Source organism: Apium graveolens, chromosome 9, assembly GCF_009905375.1.
Source record: "Apium graveolens cultivar Ventura chromosome 9, ASM990537v1, whole genome shotgun sequence".
In the NCBI taxonomy this organism is placed as follows: Eukaryota; Viridiplantae; Streptophyta; class Magnoliopsida; order Apiales; family Apiaceae; genus Apium; species Apium graveolens.
The window spans coordinates 238,722,646-238,734,709 of record NC_133655.1 but is presented as its reverse complement, the minus strand read 5'-3'; the positions used below and the strand labels follow the sequence as shown (position 1 = coordinate 238,734,709).

At 35.7% G+C, this 12,064-nt stretch overlaps 1 protein-coding gene across 1 annotated transcript; it reads right to left on the bottom strand.

Annotated features, from left to right (window-relative positions):
- Positions 1–9,447: 9,447 nt before the first annotated feature.
- Positions 9,448–10,713, bottom strand: LOC141686079 (uncharacterized). The gene has a single exon (XM_074491138.1). It carries the CDS (start codon positions 10,711–10,713, stop codon positions 9,448–9,450), a length of 1,266 nt encoding a protein of 421 aa, XP_074347239.1.
- Positions 10,714–12,064: the final 1,351 nt, after the last annotated feature.

Sequence of the window (12,064 nt, the reverse complement as noted above, 5' to 3'; positions counted from 1 at the left end):
ATCAGTTCGGATTTTGCTTGCGATTGCTGCTTACTACGACTATGAGATCTGGCAATTAGCCAGATGGTTTTCTTTCCAAGAGAAATGAAAACCTAGTGTATAAGCTGCTGCGAACCATATATGGTTTAAAGCAGGCTTCTCGTAGATGGAACATCCATTTTGATGAGACAATCAAAGAGTTTGGTTTTATGAAAAACGTAGATGAACCATGAGTCTACAAAAGGGTTAGTGGAAGCGCGATAACATTTCTTGTGTTGTATTGAATTAGAGTTGACACACATAACAACATAGCAGACTCACTCACAAAGCTACTTTATGAAAGTCACTTTGATCGTCATAAAGACAAGATGAGTATTAGATACCAGAGTGATTGGCTTTAGTACAAGTGAGAGATTGAAAGGAATATGTCCTAAGTACAATCATGTATTATGATTTAGGAATAACTTTTATGTAATCTGTTTTGATTTCATTGATATTAATAAAAGACTTGTTTTGTTTTTTATTACGGGCTCTATCTATTTAAGTGTTTAAATAAGATATACCATAGTTTAGAGTAAAGCTTTTATGGATTATGATGAGATCATAATAGTGAGACCTAAAAGATGATTACTCTAAACTTAAATAGTTCCTGATCATAGGATTACTAACTGGTAATTAATAATCCGTAAAGATCGGTACATACTATGCTTGCTTCATTATGAAGGATGTATGTTCTCATAGACATTTGTGTGGTGACACTATAGCTAGTATGTAGGTGCTTATTATAGAATAAGTTCACTGAACATGACTCGCACAGCTGAACAACTGATGGAGTTCACTCATGTATCAGCAGTTGTTCACATAGTGATAGTTGTACAAGTATCCTTAGACTTGAGGTCATCATAGTCATCTTGTGTACACTGAACTATGCTTTGGTTTAGTTCTTAGTCTCCAGGGACAATTATTAGGGCTCTACTGGGTATAGGAATTTGTACACGAAGATAGTGTATGATCAATAAAGGATCTACCCCTTCCAGTGAAGGAAGCGAATGTTCAAGGCTGATCCACTTATGCTAGTTCAGGAATCTCTGGCCAGAGTGAATGAAATTAGAAAGGAGTTTCTAATTTGCATAGAACTAAGCATAGTAAATGGAAAGCAAGTGATTAAATTAGATAGGCTTGACACGAGATCCATGCCTTGTATTTAATCGGGACATTGTAGGGTAGAAGGAATTTATTGTACGGTAACTATTCACTGAATAGGTTCTTGGTATTCTAAGCAGTGAATTCATATTATCCGGATAGTCGCGATATGCTGAGAAGTATCCCTCACGATGTAGAATAAATGTGATTAATTAATTAATCATATTTAATAAATTAGAGAATTTATATAAATAATGATAAAATAGTTTTATTATTATTTATTTCTACTACCGGCTTAATATTGAACCTACAGGGTCACACCATAAAAAGAGAATGATTTAATGGTGGAGCAATTAATTAATAATGGCTAATAATTATTTATTTGTGAAATAAATAATTAATTGGCAAATTTAATAATTGATTAAATGAGATTTAATTGATTATAAATTAATTAAGAAAAGTTCTTAATATTATTAATTAAGGATTTAATTTTTTGGAAATTAAATCAAGAGAGAGAATTATTTCTAAAGTGTTTAGAAAAAGGATTAATAATTAAAAGGTGTTTTAATTATTAATGAGAATAATAAATGGGATAATAATAATAATATTTATGGGAAAATTTCAGCTGAAAATTTTGTCTATAAATATACTATTATAAACCCTATTTTTATTCTAACCCAAAAATCCCAATTTTTAGAAAAACCTAATTCTCTCCACCTCCTCCTCCTCCTTAACGTCGTTTTCTTGGTGGATACCGGTGGAGTGCTTCACGTTTGAGGAGCAGCTGCTAAGGATCTCCGATCGTTGCTTTTGGATCGCATATTAAAGGTTAGTAATCGATCCCTATGTTTTTACCACGATTTATATGCTTTTATTTGGATTTTATATGTGTAAAAGTGTTTTACCATGCCTCCGCTGCGATTAAAATCCAACACTCATAACCTTGTACTTCTCAGGGTGGTCCATTCCAGACTCCTACAAAGTATGCACTATCATCTCGAACTCATGCACTTACTCAGTCATGGACTTATTGTCCACCAGTTTGAACTCAAGGAACCTTGCCACATAATACTTTTCCAGACCTTGTGAGTCAGTATTATATGTTTGGTCCAGCTTCTCCCATAAGAGTTTTACGGAGTAGGCATCAGAAAAATAGACATCAAATAAAGTGTTTGTTAGAGCAGCCAAAATGGCCGCCCTAGCCACCCCATCCTTCTCAGCCCACTTCGCAAAAGCCTTAATCGTGTCAGCCTTTTCTTGATTTACAACTGGTTTCTCATACTCCACAACTGACACAAACCCTTTATAGTCAACCACAATTTCATCCTTTTCTGCCAGCGAGGAAAGCCGATGCCACCGTTGAATTTCTCCGATAAACCAGTTAATTCAACAGCTTGTGGAAAACTATAAGTGGTCCAATCAATGACCCCGACAGTTGCACCAGAACTACCACCACCTACGGGAACCTCAGTTTCGCTAACCATTATTACGCTAAATAATATATAACTAATTATCTCTTCAAGAATGTTGGAAATATTCACTATTACAGCAACATAGAGGCAGTTATATAATATATTTAGCAAGCCAAGTCCAAGATAACAATTAACGAAACAAAACATGTAGGTAAACAACATGCACATCAGTAACTGAAAGAAAAAAGAAAGAAACGAAAGCGTACTAGTAACCATAGCTTTAACACAGTGATAAACAAACTGAAAAGCAGTGGTAGCCAACAGGTACAATGCAATAAGAAACTAAAATAAAACCAGCTGAGTCGTCATGCCTTACTCGAAGCCCTGACTGCTCTTAAAGAGATAATTGTCCCCACCTGCTGCGTTGGGATGCTTGCAATGCCTCCTCCAGGATAAAAAAAGCTCCGGACTTGATGTTCACAACAACAACAAATCCAACTTCGACTAACACCTCCATCGCCGGAAAAATCAGCAGCTCAGAACTTGTGTTTTGGGAGAGAAAAGAGAGCAGAGAGGAGAAGAAGAGAATGTAGGTGTGGTATATGTTCATCAACAACTCAGGCCTCTATTTATAGTAGAGGCTAAGTGTAACTGACCACCCTGACATTAATAGACTTTAATATCAGAAATTGAAACTGCTCATTTAATACATAAATCAAAACCGCTGATTTTTAATTTAAATAAAATGTAACAGCTTTTGTATTTAATCCACACATTAAATCAGTTTTAATGTTTTCAAATATGAATATATATTATCAGTTACATGTCCAAATTCATTGAATCTGACTTAGCCCACTTACAAAGTGATCAAGCCCAACAGAGACAATAACCCAGCCCGACTGATAAATTAATTCTAATTAAAAAATTAAATCACAAATGAATAAAATCCTCACTTTATTTATATTCAATGTGGGACAAAGACACATTCTCCATTTCAAACTTTTACAAGCTACTAGTTTTAACTCTATTTCTCTATGAATTTCACTAAGAAAATACTTAGATCCATATATAAAAATTTAAGTTCACATATCATAGTACAACTTCCAATTATTAGATTTTAGGATTATCATCAAGAACATAATAAAAATTATGATCTAAAATCCATTTTTCTAACAAATACTATCCGGATACATAAGATATGGATCAGACTATTACGGTTATTTTCCGTATGACTGGTCAGTTTTTTTAATGTTAATACTTCTTTAAAGATTTTTTTTTAATTTTATTGTGATTAACTTGGAAAAATTGATGAATAATAAATCAAAAATGTATTATAATAAAGAATATAAAGTAGATATTACTATTTTCTTAAATAATTAGGCTTATATAACTTACAACTAATCAATCAATCATCAATATCAATATCAATCAATATACTTATATAAAGGAGAAGACGAGTACGTTTAAGTGGCGCTCCTCAAATCGTCTCATTTTATTTTTCTAATTTTCTCATTTTTTGAGTTAATAAATATCAAAATTACAATTACCTTATATTCTCCTAAATATATTATCATAATTCGTATTATTCTTACAAAATTTCTACAAAATCTTTCATTAAGATTTTTGAAATCAACTTACCATTGTAATATTCTTCTAAAACTTCTACTTTTTCTTTAAATATTCTCCTAAATATATTATCATCATTGGTAATATTCTCAAGTTACCATTTTTTATCCTTCTCCTAAAAACAATTTACTAAATTATATTTTCCAACCTTTTTTTAAATTTTAGCCCATGAAATATTACAAAGACATACATTTATAAATATTTATTATCATTCGTAATATTCTCCTAAAATTTCTATAACATCTTCCGTTAAGATTTTGAAATCAACTAACCATGCGTGAGCCCGTAGGGTTTATCCAGTGCGCACCCGAAGGATAGCGGCCGCTGGTTACCTATGATAAAAAAAAATCAACTAACCATCATAATTTTCTCGTAAAATTTCTACTTTCTCTTTAAAACAACATACCATCGTGATATTATCCTAAATTTGTTTATTTAATACCATTTCTCCTCGAAGATTTATTTTTTAAAAATCATTATGTCATTATATTATACTTATGTAAAGAAGAAGACGGGGTCTAGTGAGGTGGCGCCTCTTATATCGTTTCAATCTATTTTTTTAAAATTTTCTCCCATCTTTATATTATTAAATAGAATAAATATTATATTCATTGTTGACTAATAAATAATATAATTTTATAATATTAGATTTGTGAATAATGAGAGCGCGACTCATTGCAATAAACATTTTTGTCGAGAGAACGAAATTCTAAATTTATTGATTTATTATATTTATTTATTATTCATAATTTAGAATGACCAAGATCAGATAAAAACATATTAAATAAAATAAAATATTATTTTAGAAGGCTGTTGCGAAACGCGACTTAATAAACTAGTATGCTTATACAAATGAGATGAAAAGGGGGTTTATGTGACGCGTCTCAAATCGTTTCATTCAATTTTTTGAGTTAATAAATATAAAAAATTATAGTTACCTTTGTATTCTCCTAAATATATTATCATCATTCGTTATATTCTCCTAAAGTTTATACAGTATCTTTTATTAAGATTTTGAAATCAACTTACCATCATAATATTCTCCCAAAAATTCTAATTTCTTTTTAAATAAACTTCACATTTTGATATTTTACTAAATTTCCTTTTTAATACCATTTTTTCTCTTTCTCCTAAAATCAACGTACGATATTATATTTTTCTAAAATTTTTCTTTTAATTTTTAGCCTATGAAATATTACAAAGACAAGTATATATAAATATATTTTCTCATAATTTTTAAAATCATAATATTATATTATATTTCTATAAAAGTGAAGGCGATGACGGTGAGGTGGCGCCTCTAAATCGTTTCAATCTATTTTTTATAATTTCTCAAAATTTTATATTATTAAATATAAACAATATTATACTCATTATTGACTAATAAATAATATAATTTTATTATATTAGATTTGTGAATAATGAAAGAGCGACTCATTGGAGTAAATATGTTTAATAATAGAACAATTTTTTAAATTTCTTGATTTATTATATTTATCATTAAATAATTTAATTTTATGATATTATAATTAGTATAACTAGTTGGGTGAAGGACCAATATACTCACTTTTGTGTTGCCCGCGACTCAAATACCCACGTGCATAAAGGGTTGCCCTAATTACCCACCTGTTACGTCTTTTCCGAGGGCGTATCACAGGGAAGGGCATATTACTAGTTTACTAGTAAATATACACAACATGTAACTATACACACGAGTATTCATACATGGGGTTTCTGTAGTCTGGTTGTTTCTTTTCCAGGGTCGATATGCCTTCTTTGTATTAGCATTAACTGGATCGAAGTAATAACTTGTGATAGCATCGAGGGAATAAACCATGGTTGTAGGTGGAGCTCGGTGAAGGTGGATGTTAGAAATTGGCTAATACATTGCAAGATAAACGTATTCAGTTGATACGCCTTAACCTCAGTAGCATCACGGGGATACGCCAACTTGGGTGCTCTATACGCCTGGCTATAGAGCGTAACCTCCTGTTGTTCCTTAAAAGCAGGCGTGACACTCCTTCGATTTGGGCACATGAAATTCAACAATACACACTCTACTGGGCACATGAAGTTCAATAATACACACACTACTAAGCTATCCAGAGGAGAATATGAAAAAGACCCTTTTATTTTTTCTTTATTTTGGTGTATTGATGAGAAGTCTATACATATAAGGAGACATGACATATACATTGAAAACCAGAACATTGTGTATTTGTGGGCATAAACAGATTCATCAACTTATATCAATGAGTTAGTAGAATGATAGATCAAACTATAACAATAACAATATTCAATTTGCAGCTTTCAGCTTTCAGAGGATAGTTTTTTGAGAACATCGTTTTGTTTTAAGTCTTAAGCCCATATACGCCTTACCGTGAGTAGTATTTGTGGGTAAATAAGTCGGTCCGCAAGGAAATGGGTAAAGAGGGCTATGCACTCTTTTTTTCTGCCACGGAAAGAAAGATTTATTAATCATGAAAATCTTTACAAAGCAAATGATAAAAAGAAGGGGGAACATTTTCCCCTTCCCACTTATGTTCAGCTATGACACAGTTATACCTCGCTACATAATGAGCAACACTGTTAGCAGAACGCTTAACAAAACGAAGCACTACATTCTGGTTTCGGAGATTCTCCAAAAGCTTCCTGCATTCATCCACAACTCGTCCTAAGTATGAATAACTTGAGAAAGAGCTGCGAATTAATTGGATAACCTGGAGACAATCAGACTCGATTATGGCATTCGAAACAATATTGTCTTTGATCCAACTAAGGGCTTCTCTAATGCCCATACTCTCTGCTAGTTCTGGAGATACTTTGCCGATGGAGCACTTTGACAAAGCCTGAATAAGCTGGCCTGAATGATCCCGAACAATAATAGCATGGCTGTATCGAGATGGATTCTCGAACAAAGCTGCATCTACCTTCACCTTAACACTATTCAACGATGGGGGGCACCACTGCTCTAGACCGTCTTCTGGAGTTATGAAACTCAAGGAGAAGTCGAAATTCTTATCTTGAGCAGCCTTCCATTGGTTAAGGAAAGACAACGCTGCATGAACTACGTCGTGAACACCATTTCCTCGCTGTTTCCATACTATATCATTTCGATTTTTCCACAAAAACCAGCAGACTATTACTCGGTTGCAAATGACCTTCGTGTTGTTCTGATCAAAGACTAGTTGGAGCCATTCAACAAAATTCTGAAATTCTCCCGTTACTTGGGCATTTGATGTTAAATGGTGACACTCCTGAGCAAAACTACATTTGACAAGAGTGTGAATAGCTGACTCATCACTCAAGTTGCAGACTGGGCACTTGGGATTAACTTGGATTCTCTTGACCTGCAGCATGTCTTTTGTGGGCAAGCAATGAGTTGAAGCACGCCATAAATTTTTTTTAACTCTATTCGGAATTTTCAGATGCCATAATTGCCTCCAGAACCCCGAGTTATCTGCTGTGCTGGCTTGAGCTTTAGCTTGTTGAATGATATTGTACCCGCTTTTAACTGAGTAATGACCCATTTTTTCGTGCCGCCAATACCAGCTGTCTTTTGCATTCTCAAATAAAGGGATAGAGAGGATCAACTCAGCGTCCCTTGTTTCAAAAACATCCAGGACTAAATCTGTGTCCCAAGTTCTTTCTCCCGATTTGAACAGAGAAGCAACTTTCTGGTTAATGATGGCTTCATTATTTGAATGCACAAAAGGATCTTCGATTGATGGAAGCCACGGACAATTCAAAATTTCCACATCTTGCCCGTTACCAATACAGCAAGAGATACCCTGAACTACCAGACTTTGTGCTGTCAGAACACTTCGCCAGATGTAGCTCGGACTGGAGCCTAGCTGAGCTGTTAAAAACGTTCCAGATGGGTAATATCGAGCTTTGAATATGTGGCTGACCAGTTTTTCAGGATGAGTAAGGAGCCTCCATGCTTGATTACCCAGCAAAGCTATATTAAAATCACGGAGATTTCGAAAGCCCATACCACCGTTGAACTTAGAATCGGTTAAACGACTCCAGCACATCCAATGAATACCTTTATCCTTTGAACTATCATTTCTCCACCAAAATTTTGACATAGCCATTTCCAACTCGTTACATGTATCAACTGGGAGGAGGAACACACTCATGGAATAATTCGGAAGGGACTGAGCCGCAGACTTAATTAAGATTTCCTTACCACCTCGAGATAGAGCTTTTTTATCCCATCCCTTTAAGCGATCAGATAGACGCTCTTTAATATAGCCGAACACAGCCGTTTTCTTCCTTGACAACATATTGGGAAGACCAAGGTATTGAGAGTTATCCCCAGCTTCCTTAATTCTTAACTGCTGACACAACTCTTGCTTTAGGTACGAGCTGGTATTGCGACTATAAAAGACCGAAGACTTCTCTACGTTAATTTGCTGCCCCGATGCTTTCTCAAAAGTTTTTAGCATTTGCATTACCTGATTAACACTATCCTCACAAGCTTTGCAAAATAAGTAGCAATCATCAGCGAAGAACATGTGAGAAATAGAAGGGGCACTGCGAGCAACCTTTATGCCTTGGATACAATTACGCTTCTCATAATCATGAATAAGAGCAGTAAATCCCTCTATACAAATAAGGAATAGGTATGAAGATAGGGGATCTCCTTGACGAAGGCCACGAGAGGGGATGATATTCCCAAAAATTCTTCCTGCATGATTAATGTGGTAATTCACAGATGAAATGCAAGCCATAAACAATTGAATTACCTTGTTCGAGAATCCCATTTTCTTAAGCACTGCCTCCAGAAAATTCCATTCCACTCGATCGTAAGCCTTGCTCATGTCGAGCTTAAGAGCCATCCAAGCTTGCTTACCCGAAGTTTTACGCTTCATAAAATGCATGACCTCAAAAGCCACCATAATATTATCTGTTATTAACCTCCCTGGAATGAATGCGCTTTGAGTATCAGCAATGATCAAGTCTATAATCGATTTCAAACGATTGGCAAGGACTTTCGAGATGATCTTATAGACAACATTACACAGAGAGATGGGTCTCAAATCCGTCATCAACACAGGATTCTTTTTCTTAGGGATTAAAACTATACTAGTACTCTGTAGTTCTCGATCGATGCTACCTGACATAAAGAATTGTTTGACAATATTAACTATATCCCCCCCAACAATCTTCCAATGCTTCTGATAAAATCCCGGGCTCATCCCATCCGGGCCCGGAGATTTGTCTGGATATATATGGAACAAAGCTGCCTTGACTTCTGTTTCGGTAACATCCTCCAATAATTTCATGTTCTGCTCATCTGTGATCCTGGCCTGAACGCAGCAATAACATAACTCCATTCTGTATTCGAGGCTGTAAACAGACTAGTGAAATAGTCAATCATCACTGTTTGAAGGCCTGAATCCCAATCAACCAACTGGCCTTCGTTATTTTTCAGCCATCTAATTTTGTTCACATTCCGTCGATTTTCTGCAGCTGCATGAAAGAACTTAGAATTTTGATCACCCGCTTTGAGCCAATGTTGTTTAGATCGTTGCTTCCAAAAAGCCTCTTGTTGAGCGTATACTTCAGCTAGCTTTTCCTGGTAATCTTTCAAGCACGTTACAGAATAATCATCTCGTCTCCCTCTTAGAGCTTTAATTTTCCTGATGTACTCCCGAGTTCGATTTTTAAAACTTCCAGTAATTTCTTTTCCCCATTCGGATAAAACATCTGCACACTCAGTTAATTTCTCATAGAAAGAACGACCCTGATTTCTGAACCAAACATCCTCGACTAATTGCTTGCACATGGGCTCCCGGAGCCAGGCGTTCTCAAATCGAAATCTTTTCGGATGAGAGATTTGATGAACTTTGTAAAACTCAAGAAGAAGAGGACAATGATCCGAGGTTGATACTTCTAAGTTTGAAAGAATGACATCTTTAAACATATACATAAACTCTGATGTAGCCAATGCTCGATCAAGGCGAACCTCTATCCAATCAGCGGTGCCAGCTCCTCTTTCCCACGTATACTGGTAACCTTGGAGTTCCATGTCTATAAGACTGCAGTCATCCAAAACTTGAAGAAAACCTTGGATAAGGCTATCCGGATATGGTCTACCTCCCTTCTTATCAATCTGAGAACAAACATTATTCATATCTCCAATGAGAACCCACGGATGAGTATTGTTGGAAGATAAATTTCGAATAAGTTGCCAAGTTTCATGCCTCTTGCTTCTGTCAGGTTCCCCATACACTCCTGTAACTCTGAAAGGATTATTATTATTCGTATGGATAATAGTATCAACATGATTTTTGCTATACGACCTCAATGTCACTTCTTGTTGATTTCTCCACAGAAAAGCCACGCCTCCACTATGACCTTGCGACTCAACAACTACCATACCTTCAAACCCTATAGCTCGCTGTAATCTTTCGACTGTGCCACGCTTACAAATAATTTCACTCAGAAAAACAAAATCGGGTTTCTTTTGGAGAGTTATCTCCTTAAGGAATTGAAAAGCCCATGGGGTCCCAAGCCCATGGCAATTCCAGCTCAAAAGACTCATAATAACAGGCGAGCACCCACTTGAGTACTCGCCCCATACGCGTTTTTTGAACTGTTTTCTGAATATTCAAAGCCCGGTTCAGTGACATCATCTGAATCCATCTGCATTTCTTTATTTGAGCCCATACTGTTATTGTCCAGCCCATCTCCCGTTCTGCGCTTTTTGGACTCGATAAAAATTGCATCATTAGTTTCCTGATTTGTTGGGGAGTGAACGATTATGTTATCTCGAATATTTCCATGCAGCTGTCTCGCGCCAGTATCTCCTTTTTGAATTATCTCAATTCCTTGATTTCCTCCTTGTGTAACTACCACCAAATTTGCAGGAGTGTTTTTCGGATCTAAACTCTCATCGTCTTCCTCAGCTGGAATGTCATGACTCTGAGACTGAGAATTGAAACTGCTACTGTCATCCTCGTTACGTAACCATTTAGCTCCAATAGGTTTAACCTGTCTTCTAAAAGGAGCCCTCAACCATGCTCCATAAGGTTTCACAATTTCCTCTTCAGGTTTCTCAAACAGTAGGCCGCAGAATCTTTCAGAATGCCCTATTATTCCGCAGATGAAACAAAAACTAGGAACATTTTCGTATTTAAAATTAACCCAGAACCAGTCATTTCCTGACATTTTGATTTTCATTCTCCTCTTCAAAGGTTTGGCTAGGTTTAGTGAAACCCGAATTCTCATATACTCCCTCCAGACTCCAACAAAGTTGCTAGGACATGAACTAACAAAGCTTCCTATGTAATTGCCAATCCCTGTTAATATCTTCTCCGACATAAAGCTAACTTTCAAATCGTGAACTTGCACCCACAATTCCATATGATTAAGATCAACGCTCCTAGGGGTTTGGCCTGGATTTAATCTTGACATGACTATAGCTTTCCTGTTAAATGACCAGGGGCTGCCCTCCATGACACGTTTCACGTCCAACTCGTGGTAGAATTGGAATAGAAAGAGATTCGAATCGATTTCTTTCATGTAAACTCCCTTTCCTGGCTTCCAAAGGACTGCCAACGTTTGTTGCATGGCCGCGAAATCAATCCTCCCTTCCTGGATAAATCGTCCCACAATACATAGTTTAGCATTGAAACCCTGTTCTTGTAAAGAGTATGTTTCAATCACTCCTACTTCAATCCCCCCTACTTCCTCATCTTCCAAGGATATAGCATTCATTGCTGCTGATATACTATTTGCTTGATCCATGCTTTCGATGGTTGAATGAATCTGACAACCTTAACGGGTGAAAAATAACTTAACAAATGACTTAACAAACCATGTCAGATGACAAGACATCTATGAATGTAATATTAAAATTTATGGGCTATGCACTCTAAAAAGCATGTATTTTG

Coding starts and splice junctions, on each gene's coding strand:
- LOC141686079 (XM_074491138.1), bottom strand. CDS start 10,713: ATGAGTCTTTTGAGCTGGAATTGCCATGGGCTTGGGACCCCATGGGCT.